The 22,836-nt window shown below is 51.2% G+C and overlaps 2 protein-coding genes across 3 annotated transcripts in view; one reads left to right on the top strand and one right to left on the bottom strand.

Moving 5' to 3' along the window:
- The window catches only part of LOC309445868 (oxidative stress-responsive serine-rich protein 1-like), a 174,741-nt gene that overhangs the window by 121,873 nt on the left and 30,032 nt on the right, over positions 1-22,836 (top strand). The gene's annotated exons all lie outside the window — the stretch shown is intronic.
- JPH2 (junctophilin 2) overlaps positions 4,709-22,836 on the bottom strand; it is a 32,602-nt gene continuing 14,474 nt past the window's right edge. The window contains exons 3-6 of the mRNA XM_082065625.1: positions 13,637-13,755; positions 9,460-10,244; positions 8,332-8,429; positions 4,709-7,330 (exon numbers count right to left, since the gene is read on the bottom strand). Coding sequence (XP_081921751.1) covers positions 8,349-8,429; positions 9,460-10,244; positions 13,637-13,755 — 985 coding nt within the window. The 3' untranslated portion in view covers positions 4,709-7,330; positions 8,332-8,348. The remainder of the gene's footprint in view (positions 7,331-8,331; positions 8,430-9,459; positions 10,245-13,636; positions 13,756-22,836) is intronic.

Below are 22,836 nucleotides of genomic sequence, written 5' to 3'. Positions count from 1 at the left end.
TATAGATTTTTTTTTCCCCTTAGAATGGGTCTTTCCTTGGCAGCTCAGAACAAACCATTGATAAAAGCATCTGCAGACAAACCAGAGCAGTAAGGACCAGGGTGCCTTGAGGTATCACACAGGTAAGGCAGAGGAGGAGGAGGGGGAGCCCTGGGGTGGCTGCTGGTCCCCTCAATGTGGCGAAATCCAGGGCTGAGGTTTGGATGTGTCAGCTCTTACCTTCGGATGCATCAGCTGGGTTGTGGGCTGGGTTGAGGTTAACAGGAACAACTGACTGCATAGCCCAGAGCTGACCTGGACTCTTGTGCTCATAGATTCTTCTTCCAGTGTGTCAGAGTTATCCCCTCAAAACACAACATCTTCTTCCTCTGAACCCCCTCCATGCCCTGTCTAACCAGCACAGGAATTAAAAAGGATGTGCAGTTTGACAGACAGCCTTGATCTCTGCAAACCCAAGTGGCAGATCAACTCTGAACCGTCTCCAGCAGGATATTTTCTGCCTCCCCCCATCACATTTCCAGTCTTCACTGTTTCCCTTTATGCTTTTTTACCCCTGACAGAGACATCCCAAAAGCAGTATTCTCTTAATTAAATCTCAGCTCCCTGCCAACAGCTAATTGATGCTTCTGAAATTTGTGTTCAACATACTTGGGATTCAATTAAAACCCAGTTCTCTTCTCCCCTTTCTGTCCTTATCTGCCAAGTGCTGCATGACCCTTTGCTATTTTTTGAGAAGTAATTGGCAGATTAATCCCCCTGGCACCACGAGATCTCCAGCAAATGCACCAGAGCATTAAACCCTGTAGATGAGAAATGAGTTTCTGCTCCTTCTCCCTGCATGTATTCTGACATGTTAGGAGGAGCTGAAAGAGTTTTCGGTGGAAGTGGAGGTGGAAGGTCAACACTCAGCTTGCTAAGGAGACGCTGGTTGAGAGGACAGGCAGCTGCGTGCTGTCAGGAACTAAATCACCAGCAGAAGGGAATTATAAGTAACTTATCACTGTAACTTCCTCTGGATTTCCAGGGTCTGAATAAAAACTTTAATTCCTTATATGAAATCAAAGAGCCCCCTTCAAGCTTGAGCCTGGAGCACCTTGTACCCTGCAACACCCACCCTGTTCGTAAAGTCTGAATCTGTATTTTACTCTCAGCGTTTATCTAGTCTCAACAGCATGAGTGTAGGCTGTGAGTTTATAAATATGCCACCGAATAGAGAATCTATTACTCCTAAATAATGTACCACATTGAAGCCGCTCCTCAATTTGAACTAACATGTTAGTTTCTTAATTAAAACTCGTTATATCTAAACCCAGTCCTTGTTAACCTGGTAAAATACCATCTGCTTTCTTCAATTACAAGCCAACAAGTCCCCTGGCAGGAGAAGGGCAGACCTGGCACTGCCGCAGAGCTCCGGGGAGAGGGGATGGATTTGGGAGTGGTACAGAGAGGGGGATGGAGGAGGCAGCAGCTTGGGGAAGGGCTGACGGGAGATGGGTCAGTGAGGTTTATGGGCCTGCAGAACCGTGGGTTGGCTGAACCTCAGATTATTAATCAGGGACCTCCAGTGTAGGAGACACCACGTCCAGCATGTTCAGTTTGGTTGGTCCCAATGCAGTATTGGTGATAGAGGCCACAGAGTAATTGCCTCTATAGAGTGCACAGGGCTATTCACTCCTGCAAAATACAGAAATAGAAATAGAAATAACTTCTCAAAACCTTCAATTTAAGCCCCAGTCAGTTTGTCTTCTCACCTCACCTCTAGATTTGGGTGGTGGAAAAGGTACTTTCAGGGGCCAAATTTGGCATCCATGCCAGTCTGTGCTGGAGGAGAGTGTGGCCGTGCTGCTGGCTCTTTGGGGGCACCAGCAGCTCCCTAAAAAAGGGACAAAAAGACCATGAGGGCACCCAGCAGCTGCCTGCAACCAGAGCAGATTGGTAGCTTGGCTTTTGCTCTGGGGCACAACCCTGCAAAGAGCACATTATTTTAATTAAAATAGTGATACCTTTAAACTAATAATCTTCAGGTCACTCAAGAGGATGCTGAGCGAGTGCTTAAACTTTTCAGAGCCACAAGAGAGGGTGGACCACCCATTAGGGCATGAATTAGACACAGCCCCTCTGAAGAGCCTGGTCTGGCCCCTGGCTGCTTCTTTGAACTAATTAGTTCAGACAGGCCCCATGAAGGAGCTGCTAATAAAGCCCCGGGGGATAGTCCTACAGCAATATTAATGTAATCACTCAGCAGTTATTGTTTATTTTGTAATCTGTGTTTCCCAAGGCCCCCAGAGGGCTCTTTGGCCAGCGTTGCCCATGGGACCCGCCTCCTCTCCTTGCTGGCTCAGAGGTTGCAGCTCAGCACTCTTCAAACCAACACAGCTGTTTTGGGGAGCGCGCTATGATGCTCAGCAGATCAAAGCTTGCCAGTTCTGCAGGAGTGAACTCTGATTTACTAAAATGCCCTCAGTTTAGCAGTTAACCAGCCCTGCTCATTTCTGCCCCACCAGGGTTTAAATGCAGACCTCGATGGGAGAGCATCGCTGGCATCGCCTGTGCCCCAAACCAGGGCACTTTCCCAGCTAGCACCCAAGGGAGGGAACGTGACTGCAATGCCACAAGTCCCCTGTGCCATGGGTGACGGGCAGAAGTATCAAGTACGATCTGATTTTTGTAATTGCTGAATTTTCTTTAATAACCACCTTGTGAATTGTGCTCCAAATGTGATGTTTCTATAGAGACAGGGAATGCTGCAAGTGCACGGTGGCTGCTTGCTGCTCCTCTGAAAGGAAACGTGTGAAGCCACAGGCTGGGAAGCCTTCCCCTCTCAAGGAGAAGGTCCTGGGGCAGTCCTGGTGCTCATATGATTTTGAGACAGTCAACAAGGGCTCATTGTCACCACATGCTCTCTGATCCAGTCTGTCCTTGTGAGCACAGTTTAGGTGGCTGCTCAGAGGAAACAAAAAGCAACCTTTCTCCAGCCATGCAGTGCCGGTGTTTCTGGCAGAAGAGGACAGGAGCGGGTGGCCACTGTGAGGCACATTGCTGCTGGTCCAGAGCTGGGCATGGTGCGTGCTTGGCTTAGCCAGGCAGGAAGGAAAAGCCAGCACTTGCAGAGCCAGGACTGAGGGTTAAGCCATGGCCAGGCATGGGAAACTGTTTCTCTGGAGTCACTCACAGCAGGTATTCCCCGATGCATTAATTCTCCCGTGGTCTCACTTTGGTTTCATCCAGGAAGGGTCACAGAGGGAAGGCGGTGGTGCGGAGCCAGCCCCGTTCCTAGCTGCTGGGCCAGAAAGGAGCAGTAACCCCTCTGGGCTTCCCAGCATCGCTGCCTGGGTCACCTGCACTGCAGCTCTGGCCCTTCTCCTCACACGAAGACGAAGGCCAGGAGAGGGGGTTGCTCCCACGAGCCTCCATGTCCCGCAAGGGCGGTGGAGGGTGGTGCAGCCATCCCCAGGACGCCTGGACAGGTCAGTCTCAAAGGACACCGGGGCTCAGATTGCACCTTCCCTCCCGCCGGTGGAGGCTGAAGCTGCTGCTCCTTGTCACAGGATCAGGCCAGCGCCTTTCTCCTGTTCTCATGTATCGGACACCGCCCTGCCTGCGCCCAGGGACGCTCAGCCAGGAGCGGTGTGGGGGACGTTACCCCCGAATCCAGCAGCTCCTGAAGCAGAGACCCAGCACTGTTCCCCCTACCCCGCGGAAGGGGCAGGATTTTTTGTTTTCCCTTTATTAATATTTTTGAAGCAATACGTCATTGCTTTAGCAGCAGACCCACCCCCCTTCCCGCTGCGTCTGCCACACACGGGCCAAAGATCTGCTCCATTCATCAGCCTGAGATTTATGAGGTGCAAAGGGCTCCGGTTACCCTGCTGTCCCCAGCCTCCTCCCAGAGACTAGATGAATGAGATGCTGCTGGTTCCTCCCATACCAGAAGCAAAACAAGCTCAGAGGAGAGTAAAGCCATTATTTCAGCAAGCTCAGCTCCTTAAGTCTCTACCAGATCATGAAATGTTCTACCAAAAGACCCCCCATGTCCTGCAGAAGCCAAGGGAGGCCCTGTTGCCTGCGGGGGCTGAGCCTGCGTCCCGCCAGCCCCTCCGCACAGCCCAGCTTTGCTCATGTGAGACGCTCCAGAAATAGAAAAGGGATTGAAGGTTTTGGCTACTCTGGATTCCTCAGGCCCCCAGGCCCTGCTGCTCCTGGGTTCTGCTCTCCCATCCTCCCCTATAAATCACTCTTCCATCGGCTGCCACTTCCTTGTCCTTTCCTCTCATTTTGGCCGTTTGAAGCAGCTGAGCGAGAGGATGGCCGCGGGTGGAGGGGAATCGCTGCTCTCCAAACGCAGGAGGACTGTGGTGCCGGACGAGCTGGCAGCGACGCGCAGCTTGAAGGAAAGTTGGCAGCAGCCCTGGGGTCATAGGCAGCGAAGGGACCTGTCAGCGGCCGTCTGCATCGGCCGGGCAGGCGTGGGGCCAGCGAGCTGCCTTTGCTCCTGGCCCCATGCAACCCCTGGCAGAGGCCAGCACAATGGTAACACACAGAGCTTGCTCGGAGAGCTGCACGTGTCCTCAAACATCGGGCACCAGACTTTCAAGAAGCAGTAAATGGAAACAATTCTTTTTGCAAAGAACCCCTCCATCAACAAAAAGGCAGATTCTTAAATAAATATTAGTGAAAAGCTAAAAAACATTCAGATGCCACCACGCAAATTCTGCACCAGCTGTTGATGAGCTCGCCTGTAGGACTGGAATGAGCATGTCAACCCAAACCAAACCTGGACGTTGCCCCGCCAAGATCCACATGGGTACAGTGAGCAGATAACTGTTTATTATTGCACGTAATCCAGCAGAACAACCGACAGAAAACTCTGGACAGTAGTACACAGATTGTAGTAAACAGCTTGCAAAATCTGTGATGAGGGTATTTTTGTGTGAAGAGTGAAAAGTATCTGCATCTTTGTAAGACCTGAAAAGTATAACACAATATCCTAGTCAGTTTTGAAAGCATGCAGTTTGAGGTAAATCTGTTATTTTGCATCTAAGAAAACGAAATCCCTAAGGGGCTATATATATATGTATATATATCCACATCTCAGCGCAATATGGATATATTTATACGTCACATAAAAGCAAATCTACCTACTTTTCTCAGAAGGTTACTAGGAGGAAAGCACATTACCGAGTGCATATCACATGCATAAAAAATTGAGGCGGGGGAAATTACCTTAGCACTGTTGAAAAAACCCAATTTTTGTGCTTAGTGATAAATAAAAGCCCCTCGGGTCTCTCAATGGAAATTGTCTGGGTGGTTAATAAAAGTAGCTGGCATATCGAAACTGCAGAGCTGGCAGGTGAATGCCAGCAAACGTGGATAAAACGTCAAAAGCAGCAGAGCCTGGGGTTTGCAATACATTTATACTTATGAAAATTTAAAATTAAAAAAAAAAAAAGAAAAGAAGCAAATTGCTACTGAACTATGCTCTGTGGAAGTGTAGATGATGCTGCACAGCTTTCTCAGGACTGGTATAGCCACGTGGCTTTTAGAAAGGGATCACATTCACTTCTCCCACAGTTAACACCATGTATTTGCTACTGTGGCAACGTTCCTGAGCTGAATAAGGTTAAAAAATAAACTTGGTTCACAAAGAAAAGTACTGAATTATTCTCACTCTCTCATGCCATAATTAGAGCAGATAAATTAGGCAGGTTTTGCCCTATGTCTCCAGTCAGTGTAAACCCCTGCCTGTCTGCCACCCCATCTCTGAAATCCTTTCAGACTGACCTTTGGAGCAGACTGGGCATCTGGTTTTTGCCTTAACCTTCATTTCCCCATTCTTTCCAGTCCCTCAGATTTTCCCACCCAGTCCTGCGCTGTGGGAATTCAGGATACACAGAGGTGCACAGCTGACTATTAATAACATTTCCGGTTATCTCAAAAAGGGATAGAAAATACATATTGCTCTTAAAAGAAGGAAGAAACATGTCCAAGCACTCAGCCTCACACTAAACTGTAACTTCATCTGTGCCGACTTTCTAAGCTCACACTGCTAAGGATCAGAGCAGATCATGGTAGAAACGTCTCCTTCCAAATGTCACTCACCCTCTGTCACAGCTTTGGGAATATTTGGTGCACATCGCCCAGGCCTCTAAGCCTTGCACACAAGAACAACAGCTAGAATTGCCCCCCTGTACTCTTATCGCTGCTGAAAGTCTGGCTGCTGTGCATTTTTGAGCCTAACACCCAAATACAATGGAGTCACTCAGGTCTCTGCACCTTTTTCCTTCTGGGAACAACATAATTTCTCCCACGAGAGCCACCCTGCATCCTCTGGCTGGAAAGTCTGTTCACTGTCGCAATGAAAGAGCACAGGAGCCCCCCTGCAGCCCAGCATACCAAGGGGAGGAACCTGCCAGCGTGTGGAGGTGTTTTTCAGTAAGAACCTCCTTTTCTTTGTAACTTGCATCATTTTCAGGGGGGAAAAAAAACTGGGGGTAAAGGGACAAATTCAGCACACCTATTTCCAGTCTCCCGCTGCAGGACACTTCTGTGCAGAGCATTGCTGGTGGCAGGAGAGCGTTTGGGCGGCAAGTGGTCCCAAAACGGGCACCATCTCCACCCACAGCACCCATGCACGCACAGTGTCAGATCAGTCTGCCCCTCGCACCCCACCCCGCAGCCCCTGTCCGTGGCACATCGGCAGGCACGGGCAGGACTCCGGTTACACTTCAACAAGCCCAATTTCAACTTGCTCCCCCTCTCAGTCCTCCATACATGGAAAATGACTCCAGGAGATGGGGAAAGACTTTTAGTTCATCCCTTTGGATGACTTCTGAGCATGAAGGGTGATGTTGTCCAGTCCTAGCCATGGCATGGCTCTCATGAGTCATTTTGGTTGCTGTGTATTGCTTCGTCTCCATGCCATGGATGACATTCTTTGGGAAATCTCTGACACTGTGTCAACCAAGGGAGTTACAAAACACATCAGTGTGCATGGATGAGACCTCACTAGCTTTTCTACAGCTACAGATAAACCCCTCATCCCTGGCATGGCAGGACAGTTGATGGCTTTGGTGAGAACAATTTAAGGCAACTGCTATTTTATACAAAGAAGAGAAGGAGGCTGAATTGCAGAAACCCTGGCTTTTCCTTGGCAGATTGCAGAGGCCAGCCACAGCCTCAGAGCAGGGAGACTGAACTGATCTTCAGGCACTTTCATTTAAGGTTCATGTTTGCCGTGCGACCTTGGGATCTCAAGTCCTCCTCTTTGGTGTTTCCAGGTGGCTGAGATTTGATCCCCACCAAGGTCTGTGGTCTCCATCAGCAGCAACACCTGGCCCAGACACAGAAGAATGGGAAAGTCAAGGGGGAGCAAAACATACGCCCAAGATGTAATTGCAGCTGTCTGCAAGGCTTTCACCTGTGCAGGCTGAGTGGGGACTAGTAAAGCCCCAGAAAGCAGTACCCAGCAGAGCAGTTTTATCCTCAGGATGCCACAGGAAGGCACCCCAAAAGCCTCACAGGTGCTTGGGAGGTGCCTCTCACATTATGTTCATGTGAGGCCCATAGGTCAGGTTCAGCCTTGATGGCTGAACCCAAAGCAACAGAAATCTTGTGCAACCCCATGATGCCTTCCTACATGCAGGAACCCTATGGGCACAAGAAACTTCACAAGATTTTATTGCCACCAAAAGCAAACCCTCATCCCAATTCAAGCGGATGACCTGAGCAAGCTCCTGTTTAGTTTTACACATCTTGGCTCATATTTACCTTTAGTAACACAGGTACATAAGAACAGCTGCAGAACTAGCACTGGTGCAATTAGAGCTGCAAATTTCACAGTTTCACATTCTGTGTTCCTTCCTCTTGCTGGGCTGACTGCCATGACATATTGCAATGCACAAGTCACCTGGCAGCAGCGGCCACAGAACAGCAATTTCAAAGTGTTTCTTGCACAAAACAAATTTCAAATTTAACATCACACATTCTTGCACTGGAAGTCTCCATGAATCATGTCCATCCAACTGGGAAGGTAAAGCTATATTGTGGGGTTGTATCAAATAAACACGGTTCAATTGTTTAACTTTGAGAAGTGATTGTGTGAAAGGACTTGAGAACCATCCACTGAAATTACTCCACGAACACTCTTGAAACAGACAAGAGGTAACAGAATCTCAACACAAGGCAATTGCATCTATTGAATACATGCCCATGCATTTCCATCACCAGGGCATCTATCAGTGAATGATTTGCATTGGCAATAAAGTCAGTGAACCTTAAATCATCCACAGTGAAGTCTACAAATAGAGGATAAGATCTTATTGCTCGTCTTACCTTGTCCGAGGGGCATATCATGTCAAAAAATGTACAAATAGGATGGCCAGACCAATGTTCAATAAGATGACCATGCAGATCACGATTGTGTTGGGTCCCTGAAGGAAAAACCCAAAACAGAGTATTATACACCACAGTTCCTGGTGAGGAGACAGACACAGGTTGATTCTGCTGTTCAGAAGCACCAGAATCATCCCCTCCCAACGCACATAAATCTGGCACTTGGCAAACAGCCTGAATTTTAAACTAGTTGAATATCTATCAGTCCACATTCCTATCTATCACCTGCAAACTCCATCTAAGGAGGATACATCAGGCTGCTTCTGAGGCTGAACCAGATTCGAAGAGACCCTGACCGCAGGCACTCAAAGCCCATGTCAAGCTGCTCCTTCTAACCAGCTTCTCCACCCACATAGCCCACATTTGTGAAGTTGCCATTTTTAAGATGAACAAACACAATCGTATCAGATTGCTCTAATTTCAGACCAAAGCATTTCCAAGCTGTGCTTTTCTAAAGCCATTCGTATCCAAAGGGCTGCAAGATGAGAAGCAGCAGGCTAACAAAACATCTGGTTTTACAGCTGTGTTTGCTAACAGCAAACTACACTTTAAACCTAAGAAATTAGCTAGTGATTTGAATCCAGAGATCAGCTCATGAGGTGTCCATACTGCACAAGAGTAACAGGTAAAAAAGAAACCCCACTCAGCTACGTTGTCCTGCATTTCCCCCCAGATTTCCAGATCCATGTTGGCTGGAGAAAGGGTGAGAAAGAAAGGAGGGAAAAGTGTAAATAGAGTATCAAAAAACACCTGTTTTCCTCAAATTTTGAAACAGTGACATGTTTGAAAGAATATCTGCCCCGGTGCAGAAAGGAGGTTAAAATAACAGGGTTATGAACACCAACCAGGGCAGGGTGGGCTGGGAAGGTGGTAGGAGAGGTGAAACCAAGACCTTCCTCCAGCAGGTTTTGGCATCCTGGAAAGAGCCTCTGGGTGCTGCTCAGGGTCCGCTCAGCCCTGAGGCCATGGACTCTGTGACCCTCTGGGCCCCTTCTGACCTCCTGGGGAAAAATAAACCCAAAAACATAAAAGCAAAGATGGCTCCCAGGGGTGCCATCCCCACGTCACCTCTTCGTACTCCTCCACCTCCTGCGCTGCTGCCACCATGGCCGGGCCCCTCTTGGCCACCGCCTTGGGCTCCGTCTGCCCTGGCGCTCTGGCCTCAGTCTTCTTGTCGGCGCTGGGCTCGGCTCGGCCCGCGGCCCTGCGCTCAGGGCTGGGGCGCTGCTTTGGCTCCTTGTGCCGCTGCGGCTCCGGCTTGGCCTCCAGCCTGGCCGCCGGCTTCTCCTCCCGCTCCTGCGCCGGGACGGGGGTGTCCCCGCGGCGCTGGGGGTCCCCCCGGGGCTCAGGGGAGGGGGGCAGCTGAGGCTCGGGGAGCGGCTCCTCCTCATAGTCCTCAGCGGGGGAGACTGGGGAGGTCCGGACGGCGTAGCTGTGGTAGCCCTGGAAGTGCTCGGCGTCGGGCTCGTGTGCCATCCTCTGCAGTGGCCCGATCTCCATCTGCTCGGCGGGACGGCCATGGCCCCGTGAAGCCGGCCGGCTCTCGCCCTCGGCTGGCGCGGGGCTCCCGCCGCCCGCCCGGCTGCCCGCTTCGGCCCAGCTGCCCGGACGGAGGGCACCGTCCTGGCGGGGAGCCGCCTTGGCCCGCTTGGGCTCAGGAGGAGTGGTGGCAGGGCTGGGGGCCGGGCTGGTGCGGCAGTGGGTCTCGTCCTGCTCGTGGAGCTGAGGGCTCTCGGGGGGCGTGGGGGGCGGCGGGGCACCCTTGGGCTGCGGCGCCTCCTCCTCCATGTTGACGGCGTGTTCTGCATTCTCCATGATCTCGTGCAGCAGCTTCCGTTTCTGGTACTCGGGACCTGTGGGGACAGGGGTTGGTGTGAGGAGCTGCCCAGGGTACAGAGGCACGGCTGCCCCAGCTCCACGCCACCATCATGCCTTAGGCAGCCATGTCCCCAGCCCCGAGCAGTCTGGGCACAACTGCAAGAGGGTCTGGGCTGGAGCTACTGGGGCCGGGAGAGGAGCTTCTCCCACACCAGAGCCTGCTTCCAGCAGGGATTTCCCCAGCAGCCCCACAACCTGCGGTCTGGCTGGGAAGAACCAAAGGAGCAGATGGGGCACTCCAGATAAGGAAGATACACTGAAAATCTGCAGCCAGGCTTTTTGCGGTCACACAGATGGGTTGTCTTGGAGCTAAAGGATCCAGGGCCCATCCGAGTTTAGTTTGCTTTTTTTTTTTTTAATGGCTGGGAAACTCCTCCATGTGGCTTCTTTGGTGTCTAATAGCATGGCAGCTTCACAAGTGATACAGGCAGTGCCTCATCTCCTCAGGAAAGGTGGGTATCCTCAAATTATCTACCTGTTGTTCCTTATGATGAGAAAACCACATTTCTCATGCACGGCGCAGGGATGGCATTTTCACAGCCCTCCTCTCTGCACTGAGTCACCTGGCACCATCGCACAAGGTGGCTCAGGGCTTTGGCTTTCCTTCTGGCCTCATCTCCCACGCTGGCTTGTCAGCTCTTAGCAACATTGCCCTCACTTCAGCTATTCACCTATCATTAAATCTTCATTTCTTGTTAACCCTAGGCCATGTCTGAAAAGCAAATTGCAGCCCAGCTAAGGTCTGGGGGAGTCAGCTAGAGCCTGACGCCAAAGATACCCATGGTGCTGGGCAGCTGGCTGAGCAAAATCCACCACCGAACAACTGGGAATACCTTTTGGAATGACAAACCTGCACAGTGCTCTGCAGGCTGGGACCTGCCCTGGGACAGGGGTGCCCTCACAGCACCGCAATGCACATTGCAAGTAATAACAACAAGAGCAGGCTCCTTATGGGCAGTGCAAGGTCACAAAGCAGCTTGTTTAAAAGCAAAGAGCCGGCTCTTGAAAGTGGCTTTGGCTTCATTCTGCTAAATCCAAGTGATGCTGAGGGGTGCAGAAGTACAGGGCTTGCTCTGTGCTCCTGAACAGCACAGACCCTGGAGCTGCACCGTCCCCAGGCACCTCACGGTTCCTCCCCTCATCTGCTCCACCCCAAGGACTAATGCAGATTGGGTCTGGCTGCTTTCCCTCTCCTCAATCAACGGTGTGATCTGCACACTGCTACCTCCTGCCCACGTAGGCAATGCCTCTGCACGAAAGGGGCAGTGGGGAGAAATCGGGCACTGATTATAGCTGCTCTGCCCTGCCTGCACGCTGCTGTCAATCAGCAAGCGACCCATTCAGGGCCATTTATTTCTGGCTGTGAGTGGATTATTTGGAAGCCATTTCAACAGTTGTTCAGACTCCTCAAAATAGGCTGCCTGCAGCTCCAGGCTCCTTGCTCTCTCCTGCTGCTTCTGAGTAATTCACACCAGAAAAACCCAGCTGCCCGGAGGGCACTGCACAGCCCCGATCCTCCAATCCTCTTCACCTTCACCTCCCAACAGGACAGTTCAGCAAGGGCTTTGGCTTACGTCCCTCTCTTCTAAGCTACCAGAGTTGATATTCTAAATGAAACTCACGACTAAATACCTGTTAGAGAGGTGAGGCTTGCTGAGCAGCATTGCCTTGTGCCAAACCCAGGGACAGCAAGCGGAAACGCAGCTGCCAAACACTGCCAGGCTGTCCCGGCTGTGCGACCAGCTCTGACTCCCAGCAAATCCAAGGGTGGACTTTTGCCTGTTTGTTCCTGGGCAGCGCAGCCGTGCAAGAAGAGACATTTCCCCTTGTCATGCATTTAGGGAATTTAGAGATTTGAAAGAATCATAGAAGAAAAATGTGCATCAGCAGCTTAAAAGGCAATTGAGAGAGACCAGGACACAAGCGATGCCCTACATAAAGGCAGTGAGAGGATTCAGCGCCCAAGGAGCCAGGAGCAGAGGCCAGGCTGCTTCAGGCATTTTGCAGCGACTGTTTCAATTGTCTCATTCAATTGCCATGGGTGGAAAAAATAATCTAGCTAGATGTCAAAAACCTCCCATCAGGAATTCCAGTTTCCTTTGCCTCTGAGCTATAAATAACCCAGTGTGCGAAGGGTGAATGTGGAGCAGCGAGTGGCAGCTGGGGGGCTTATGTCAGGATCAAGCGATGTTTAACTATTGTTAAATGAAGTGCCACACACTGGCTCACGCCCATGCCTGGGCATTGTGGTGTTTCTCCTCTCACAGCCAAGTCCGATGGGCCTCGCTGGGCTGCGGGAAGGAACGGGCAGGCCTGCGGCACAACATCTGCCCAGCTATCAGCTGCAGGGCGAGGTGGGAGCACAGGGAATTTAGGCAAATCTGTCAGTATAACTCTCTCCTTGGCCAAGCACCAGGTATGAGCTGTTCCCCTTTCTGTGTGCCCTGTGCTGGGGTGTAGCACCAGAGACCTGGGGGCACCGAAATCAGAGCAAGAGCAGGCAGCAGGTTCTGCTGAGTGGGAACAAACATTTGGCTTCTACCCCCAGTTTTGCCACTGTAGCGGTCCCTTGTGATCCTGCCTCAGTGGCCACAGGGCACTTGTTCTAGGTAACAAAACAGTATAATAACAAAGGCAGGATAAAAATGTAGGAACTCAGATCCTTGTTTCCTCCTCTATTACCTTCCCTCTCTGGAAAGGAAAGCTTTCCAGGAAGAACATACCTCTAGCTAGCTCCGTCTAGGGAAAGGTAACAGCATTCACAATGCTGCTTCTAATATTACACTTCCTATCTACTAATCATCAGTGCTCAGTTGCATAGAAGGAACCTCCCAAGTGTTTTCCCAGCCAAAAAAAAAATCAGCAGTGATGCTAATAAGTAAGTAGGGAATCAGGGAAGTACTATTTTGCATGAGCAACTTTCTTATAGAATATTACAACCCCTAAATAGCTGAGTCTGATCGTATTCTGGTGTGGTGTGGGGCCCCACAGGGTATGTGCTGTGAGTCAATGTGCAAAGATGTTCCAAGAAAAAGCCACGAGGGATGTATCTACAGGAGCACTGCAAATAGACCTGAGCCCGCTGCCTGCCCTGCCTGCTGCCAGGAGGGCTTCAGCATGTGGAGAAACACGAGGGGAAATGGAGAGACTGTTAGTTTTCCCTTCAGGCTATGGTAACATGTTCTAGCAGGTAAAACAGCGGTGTAAGGAGGACAGCGGATCATCCAGGGCAGGGGCCCGGCTGAACTTGTGCAAAACAGGATTTAGGATACACAGGAGAGCAACATGTGGAGTTACAAAGGGGGTGAATCATTTGAACAGATTTGCAAATTGCAAAATGCCTCTTAAATAATGCCTCTGGTCTTACCTGGCTGGTAGAAGTCTGGGGAGAGCTCCCTGGCCATCATCCTGGCTATGCCCGACTCGCTGTTCGCTGCCTGAGCTGCCTGCTCGGACCCTTCAGCCTTGGCTTTGGCATGAGCTGTCCTGCAGAGAGAAGAGGGGATGACAGTGAGCAGCAGTCGAGCTGAGATCAGCCCAGCTCGAGCAGCAGACCTTGTCCAGCAGCAAAATCAAATCAGCCCATCTGGCATAACACAGCACTCTCAGCCTGCCCACTCAACCCCCAAACCCCACACTTGAGGACAAAGCACCGGATTTTCAACAAGTTAGGGGCACACATGCTTACAGCTGAAGGTGAAAGGTGCACTTAGCCACACAAGGAAACAGGGCAGGTATATTGCAAACACAAGGATGTTCATGTGTTGCAGTAAGGTGGCAGGTGCTGCAAAATGGGCCTCCTGCTGTGAAAAACTTGCTCAGAGGAACACCTGCAGAACCACCACAGGCACCTTTGGAACATAAGGGGACAACAATGTGATGGCTGAACACCGCTGTGCTGTCACCAGCCCTGAGCTGCAGCGTGTCCCTGCCCAGCACACCAGACACGTTTTACCCCCAATGCTTGTGCCGTAGCTCTCCAGCAAACAGCACAGCTCATCCAAGGGGCTCCTGTACTCGCCACAGCATGGGCAGCTGCTCCCCCCAGTGCTAGAAAAGGCAGAGCTATCGCCTCCCTTGCAGCTTGGCTCCCCAAGCCCTCGCCACTCCTTCCCAGCACATCTCCTCCTTGCTCCACAGGGCTATCAAAGTTATTTCGCTGGCCGGCTGTCATATTCCTTGCATGCCTCACACTCGAGGATGTGTGATCTTTATGCTAAAAGCAGGGCTGGCTTTAGAGGCCAGCTGCTCGCAGTTTGGGAAGGAGCTGACTTCAAACAGCAAAATTGCACCTTCAATAAAACTAAGGGAGGGCAAAGCACTGTATATGCAGCTGCTTTGTTGCCCTCAGTGCTTATGGAGAGCTGCTTTCCCCATGCTCTCACTATCACATTTGCTGAGGCTTCCCATATCTCCCTTGCTGCACATAATGGAGCACACACTGGCTGCACATGCAAAACCGCATATTTTTGTGTGGACAGTTAGATAAGCAGTTAGCAGCCCTCAAATGTCAATTCACTACAAATTACAACCTTTAATGTGGTCTTATGGCATCTGATGAGCTGTTTAAACGGCACACAGACACCCTTGTCAGACTCAGGTTGGTCTCTAGTCATGTTTTGGGACAAGAAATGAGGAAAGATGCCATTCTCATCCCCGCAGTGAAAATTCTCCAGAGGAATTTGGAATTTTTGGACTGTCAGTCAGGATTAATTCTTTCCCATTAAACTGAGATGCAGCACGAGGACAAGACTAGCTTTAGTCTGAATACTCAGTGGGTGCAATGAAAAGGTGATGGAAATGCTATTCTGAGACCCTTAGAAGGCAGAATATACACACACACACACAATTATTAGTAGCTGCAGGGAAAGAACTAAATGTAGGGCCTTATCCCAAACAATACAGGCAACGGTGTGACTTGACAGGGAGCCGAAAACACTGTTCAGGGCCCTGTGATAGAGAAGAGGCTGCGGAGCTGCTGTGGCTCAGCTTGTCTCTCCCTGGGACGACGTCCCGCTCCACCGGAGCCATGATTCACCTCCCTGCCCACACTCACACGTTATCTCCCTGCCTTCTCCGCAGGCTGAGCTGCCTGGGATTGCTGTCATTCTTGGTCTTTTTTACCCAAAATTGTTACAGCTCCTGAAAAACCCAGAGACAAGAAACGATGAGGCAGAAAACAGCAATTTTAAGCTGCTGCTCACAAGCAGGAGGTCTGAGGCAGCTCTGAACAGAAAAAGCACATCCTTTTTTGGTAGCATATAATCAGCGTGATTAATTCCGCTATAATCTGGCAGGGGCCAAGGGGGATGTTTCTACGCTCTCCATGCCTGGGGGAGCAGAGCGGGCTGGGTGCGCTGTGTGGGGGACATGCAGCCTGCCCGGCGCCAGCACAGAGAAGGACCTTGCAAAGTGAGCATCCACCCCGGCAAGATGTGCTCCGACCCCTGGCTTTGTCCTGCTGCTCTCAGAGGATGAGTTTCACCATACAGAGACAGAATTCCCCCTTTAAGGTGCTCGCTGAGCCAGGCATAGGCTATTCCGGCCACTTCCCAGCCAGACAACCAGCCAGCTGGCCTCAGCTGGGGAGCAGCAGGCAGCTCCTGGCAAGCAGGTGGAGGCTTTCCTAAAGGTGACTTAAAAAAAGCCATCTGGAAGTGGGTTGGATGCAGGGTCTGCTCCCTCTGCTAGCAGTGACCTAGCCAGGCTCAAGCCAATGTGTTCTCAAACGGGTACAGATGGCTCCCACATACTCAGCTGTCCCCCCGCAATGGTGGACAATGCAAGGGAACAGCCTGGGGGTGTCAGAGATGACAAGGCAGTTCCCAATTACACTCATTGCCTGATGGAGAATTTCTTTCCTCCAGAGAAGCTCCTGGATGCTGACTGCTGCATGGGGCTTGACTACTGTAATTCCCACAGGCAAAGAGGTGGTGATGCCAGGAAGACCCCAATCTGGGTTGCAGAGGCTGCAGCAAGGACACTATGGGGGCTGAGCCATCGCTGCAAGCCACCATAGCCCCAAGGCTACCAGGGCGCTACAACGAGCCCTCCTGGGCACAGAGTGGTGCGAGGCCCAGGAGGCAACGGGGCAGCTCTTGAGCTCCAGGTGTGACTTTGGGATCCTCCGCTGCCCTGGGGCACAGCAGCTTTGCCTATCTCCCTTGCTCGGGGGAACATGCCCAACCTCTGCTACTGTCACCCTGCTTGCAAAGTCGCTAAGAAGCGCTTGATCTGGGGGGACTGAGATCACCACAGCTGCAGCTTTACATCTGGCACCTCCATCCCACCATGTGTTGGCTGTGCCGGCATCCCGGGGAAGCCGTGGCACCTGGCAGAGCACTGATCACCCCCCGCAGGGATGCTGATGCCCTGTGCTGGGTACCCCCATCACCGAGGTAACTTATTCCAGCAGCAGGCAGGTGATGAACATCTGGCTCACAGAGACACGGCACGATGTTTTAAATATGACTTTCCCAGCTCCCCTGGCCATGCTGTACATCCCCAGGGCAGGAGGGGAAGGCACTTCTGCTCACAGCCCTCCAGAAACCTGCACTGAGGGCTTAGTAATGCCCTGACAAAGCACAGCCTGGATAGAACGGGCCCAGTCATAACAATAACATCTAACTCATCTAGAGTATTTCTGAATTAATTATTTATCCGCAGGGCTGGCAGGGCCTGGGAGCTCAATGCACAGAAAGATGTGGTCCCTGCTGCAAAGCAGGAGACAAATAGCAGGTGCCCTGGGATTGCTCAGCACGTGAACCGGCAGCACAAAAGCCTCTTCCAGCCCATGGCCCAGGGTCTGCCAGGTGCAGTGGTGAAAAGAAAAACACACCAAAACACAAATGCTCAGGAGGTTTAAAGGAGGCAGGACGGTGATCTTTGAACCTTGCACATGAAATTTGTAAGTGGAAAAATTTCTTCCAGGTTCAATATCTGCTCAAAAAACAATCCGCTTTTGCAAAAAGGCAAATGCTGGCCTTTTATTATATGCATATAAATTTGATACTATTCGGGTAGCACTTTAATAAGGGCCCCACTTTTTTATCTACTGCTGGTCGTGTTGTCAGCCCCCATAACCTCTGCAGAAAGCAGCCCCTGCAAAACCAGGAGAGGAGAAAGTCTGAAGATGGAGGAGGTCAGGGTGAAACTGAAACAGAGGCCCACAGATTTTATAGCACCCAGCAGCAGAATTCAAAAGCCACTTTTCCAAGCAGTGCTGGAAAACAAACCATGAACGTTAAAGATGTCCAACTGGCGGCAATAAACACAAAGAAGGGCCTTTACAAACCACGGCCGGTGCTCCCCATCCCAAGTCAGGCAGCACCTCCCGGGATGAGCGCTGCCCAGTCTCACCATGAGCCATCTCCCGGGCAGAGCTGTTAAAAATAGCTCCGGTGAATTCTTTGCAAGGAGCAGCAGCCCCGCACGGAGCCGAGGGAAGGGATGTGGGCAATGCCTGCAGCCCCCATCCCGGCCCCGCTGACACCGGCTTCACAGCCAGGCTGGATGGGTGGGAAAGGGAGGGTTAAACACATCTGCTGTTTGATTTGCTCCTCTGGCACGGCTCTAATGCTCTAATTGTTTTTATACGGTTTGGGACTGAGCACTGCTCCTGTCGGTCCTGGCCGCCTCCCAGGAATGCTGCCCAGATCATTCCTCCGACTGCGACTGAAATCCCCTGCGGACACACGAGCCGCAGCTGAGCACCGCGCTAACAGGTGAGACCCAAAGCCAAGCCAGCGTGCCCGTCTCTTTGGACAGTTTATGTGGTTTTGCACATCCACATTGGATTAGACTGTAAATGAGATTGGAATTAACAGAGAATACTGCAAATACCAGACAGGGCTGGGGTGCCTGCAGGTGCAGCAATGACCTTGTGGCTAGAAATAGGGGAAGAGCTCAGCTCTCTGCCCAAGCTATTGCATATTTGCTTATTAAGGAAAAGACAGACCCATCCAGCACTGTCCTTCCTTCTCCAGGGTCTCCCTCAACCCACTGTGTAAGCAAACCCTGAGGAAGGACCAACCAAACACCTTTTTCTTGCCATTCTCAATAAACTGGGAAAAAAACAAAAGGTCATTAAGCAAATAAAAATCACCAGTCAGCTCTAGGAAGGCAGACTTCTGCTAAACTCCCCTCTCCTGGAAACTGGCTTTTCCACCCTCAGCCAAATTCCAGCTCCAGTATCTAGCAGGAATAATTTTGTCCTTCTGAAGAAACTTAAGATAACAGTTTGTCTTGGCAGGAATGTTTGCAGCACTCAAAAGGGATACAGGGAAAGCTGCAGAAGTGTTTTTACTGATGGCAACATGGTGCCTTCTGCATTCACATTGTGAAGGGCAAGGACACAGATCTGACCAACACAGACCTGTGTTGGGGGTTGGACAAGATGACCTTTAAAGGTCCCTTCCAACCCAAACCATTTTGTAATTCTATGACCTGACCAGGACAGACACTTTCCAGCTTCTTCATTTTCCACACTGTTTTTGGACTTGTGTCACCTCTATAGCTGGGTCATTCTTTTCTCCCTGCTCAGTCCCAGCCCATCTCCTTTGTGCCTCTCCTCCTGCCTCCCTGTGCATGCAGAGCCCAGCAATGCAGCTCTGCTGCCCTCGTTTGCCTGTAACCAGCCCATGGGACTGAAGATCCTTTCTCAGTTCATCACTTCTGTCACTTGCTCTGCCCACATTCAAACCCACCCGTGTTCCAGCCCATGGGTGTTCTGCCCTGAGAACCAGCAGTACATTTTACTCTTCTCTTTTTGCTCCATCACTAGTGTACACGCAGCCACTCAATTTAGACCCTGACATCCCTAGAGCACCTGAGTCTTTGCTGGTTTATATTAAGGACTCTGCATTTGCAAGGTGTGGTCTTAATGGTGAGTTAAGCATAAAAAATATACAAACTGCCTCCTAGAGGAAACACGTCCATGCCACTGTAAAAGGAATACAAAAAGAGAAGCCACCCTGACCTTGCAGAGCAGCTCTGCCCTCCAGCCTCCCTTCCCTTGCAGCCAGCTGACAAGATGCCCCAGGGTTTTCACTCCTGGTACCAGCACTTACACAGAAACGGTGGCAATCTGTACGTGCCCAGGCTGCTTAGCTGGATAAATCGGACCTTCTCTCCTCCCTTCCACAGAGAGGGCACAAACAGGCCATTCAACCAGAGGAAAAGCATCCTTTTCTGTGCAGTGCTTCAGGAGCACAGGCCTGGCAGAGCTCCTTGCCACCTAATGAGCTCAGCAAGCATTAGCCTTTATGATTACTTGGTGAATTTTTAAAATACCGAAATGTTATCCTCAGCTCTAAATAGCACAGAGCCACTTGCATCTTTCACCAAGGGATACTTCCCCTCAGAACAGTTAAAGTGATATTAATCTTACAGCAGACAGATCTGCAGCTGTCTTCAATAAGACGACAACCTACGCACCCCAGCCCTGCGTATGGGAGATTTGCTCAATTAATCTCCACCACCCTAATTGCCCTGCGAGCCGAGAGGGGCTGGGTGGGCAGCTAGCCATCAGGGCTTGGCCGTGCCAGCCCGCATGGGAGCCTGTGGGCTGCGCCGAGCCGGCAGGGCCGGCACAGACCGCAGCTGCTCTCCGGTTCCCCGCAGCCCTGGGATGCCAGCGGCAGCTGCCCGGAGCCGGCTCTAAATGGCGCGGTGCAAGCCAGAGCCTGCCGGCTCAAAGGGCCACCGGCACCGTGGCCCCGGCGCCACTGCACCGGCTGCAGGTGGGCAGGACAGGCAGCTCTGCATCCCACCAGAGCCCGTTCTGCCTGCGCAGTCAGGCTGGGGCAGCTTTGAGAGCATTCAGAGAGACATCTTTGGGGGAAGAAAGGGGCGATTTGCAGTTGTCAACTGGATTCCCTCCTCCCTTTGGATTTTAGGTCTGCACTCCTCGTGCTGCCCTGGGCATGGGTCCAGTGGACCCCAGAGAAGCATCTCCCAGAGCAGCACAGCCTTGGGACTTGGCACAAACACCACTGATCTAGTCCAGCTTCCACCACACCTTGAATTAGCTACCACAGCAAGATCAAAGCAACCGGGTTATTCCACTGATAAGTGCATAAAAATTTCTTTACACGCACAATCAGGATCTTCCAGCCTTTCACCCCCCAGGTGCTCCTGCTTGCTCCCTGTCCTGCCCAGGGGAATGAATTCCCACTCCCGAGACAACACCAGGGTGCAGCAGCCATTTGTTTTGAGGGAGCCCAGCCTGACCGAGGAGCTCCTGCCCAGCCTCAAGCTCTGCCATGCAGGGAGCATCCACAATTTGAGCATGTTTTACCCGATTGCCAGCCCCGCCAGCACTAAAATAGGTCAGAAAGTGTGTTTCTCCGTAAGATTGTTGTTTTTCTAGATGTAAAGATTCTAGCGGCTCCTAAGTCTAGTATGTTTCAGATTTCAGCAATCCAAATCAAAAGAGTAAAGAACTGCATTATCTGTTTTGTCATTTATTTTTTCCAATCAAGAAAGAAAAGCAAGATTTATTTTTTTTTATTTTTTTATTTTTTTTTAGAAAATGAAAGGAGGCGGTTATCTCAAAATAATGAATTTGGTGAGAAGCCCAATTATTAAAGAAAATTTAAGGCAGAAGCATTTTTCTCCCAGGCCCATAGGTCTCTCAAGTTGACATTCCCATATCTGAGGTCCAGGAGATACAAGAGGGAGGAGGGAGCTGCAAGGGCTGCAGCGCCCGTGTCCTCTGCCCCTGCACCTGGGGCTGCTGAGGACGCCCAGGGGAGCGGGACAGCAGGTCCCTCCTGGCCCTGTCTGAAGGCTCAGCAAGCCTCGTAGGAGCAAAACAACAAAAACTTGGACTCAGAAAGCCAAAGCGCTCTGGCTCAGCACCAGGGTAAACTGAGAAAAAATGCTCCTCGTCCAGGAGGAAGGAGGGTTTCTGTATCTCAGGCTTTATATTTAAATTGGACATTTTACTTAAATATTTCATCTTTTTCAAGATTAGCCTATTTCACATTCCATTGAAATGACGATAACCTCTGAGCAAAGCCTGACTGGATCAGATGATTTTAAAGCCCAGCTCCCTGCCAGCTGATTACAAGCATCTGGACGGGAGTCAAAGCCTTCCTGCTCCATGCGGCAGCAGATCAATTGAATGACAAACTACCATTTTCCACAGCCATTTTCGAAAATTGAAGTCACACTTCATTTTTTTCCCCTCTCTGTGTTTGTAAGCTGTTGAGATAAGGATTTCCCACAAGGTCAGAATGAACAGCCCATTAATTCCACTTTCCCATCCCTGGTGCTGATGTCCTGCCACCCGACTCCGCTCCTCTTGAGAGGATCCCTGCAAGCCACAGCCCTGCTTGCTTCAACCCCAAAGACTTGGGAAGCCCTGGAGAAAGCAGTCTGCTGCCCAACAGAAGCTTTCTCCTTGGACGCTCCCTGTTACCCTAATAGGGCATGAAAGCGCCTAAGGAAATTCATGCGAGGCGGGTGGAAAACAGATAAAGTCGTGCGCACCCTCGTCTGGAGTGAAAACGCATCTCAGCGTAACGAGCACGATGGGCCAAAAATGTGTCAGTGCTGGAGCCGCAGCCAACCCGGGCTGGAGATGAGGCCATTCCAGGAAAGGGCTGAAAGAAAGGGGTGAAGGCGTCACTGCCATCACTCATTGTCATGGCACCAAACCCCTCCAGCCCGCAAAGTCCTGCACAAGGTGTGGAGACATGGTGGGGGTCCTGGGCAGGTGTTTGATCCTGTTGCTGGACCCTAACCTTGGGGTCCGGTGACCCCACAGGACCAGGAGTGGAGAGGGGCTGACCCCAGCCTTGCAGCCTGCTCCCTGCCCAGCTCTGACAGCCAGGGTGAGCTAGAAGAAGGGGAGAGCCCAAGGGCCTTTTGGGGTGGGACGAGGGTCAGGCAGCACTTTGAAACAGGTAGGACTTCTACTGAGCTGGAGACTGGTGTTCTGAGGCAACAAAACCACAAAAACCCAGCCCAACTGAGCTCAAACCAGACCCGCTCAGTCCTCATCATGAAGCTCTAAAAACCAAGCCCTGGCTCTGGGACAGGGCTGCTTGTCCCCTGGCTCTGGGACACAAATGACACAAAGTCCCCAAGCTCCTCATCTGGGTGCAAGGGAGCTCATGTGGAAGTATTCCTCCTCACCAAACCACACGCAGTGACAACACACCATGGCACGAGGCAGCCAGGGGTGTTTGGTGTTCTTGCTCCAAGAGCTGTGAAGGAAACCCAAGCTGAAGTGGTCCTGGCCACAGTGACACAGGCCAGGCACGTTTCCCCTCACAGCCCCCATGGATAGTTTTCCTGGATACTGACTTCAGTTTGTGCTGATAAGCCATGTAGAGGAGGTCATGCCTGCCCAGGACCTGCAAGGGGAAAAGGTCTTTATTCGGTGGTTTTCACAGGAACGAGGGAGCTGTCACCAGTGCCATGCAGAAGGCAGAAGAGTCCCAGCCCTGGGCTTCGGTTGGTGTGGAAACAGATGCCAGTGACTGGGTTTCTATTAACCAAGAGTGAATTAACAAGATAATCCTTTTTATAAACACACTGAGCTCTGTGAGAAACATCTTT

This window comes from Streptopelia decaocto (assembly GCF_964273445.1).
Source record: "Streptopelia decaocto genome assembly, chromosome: 14".
NCBI lineage: Eukaryota > Metazoa > Chordata > Aves > Columbiformes > Columbidae > Streptopelia > Streptopelia decaocto.
Note: the sequence above shows the minus strand (reverse complement) of the source record. Positions and strands in the feature narration are given on the sequence as shown.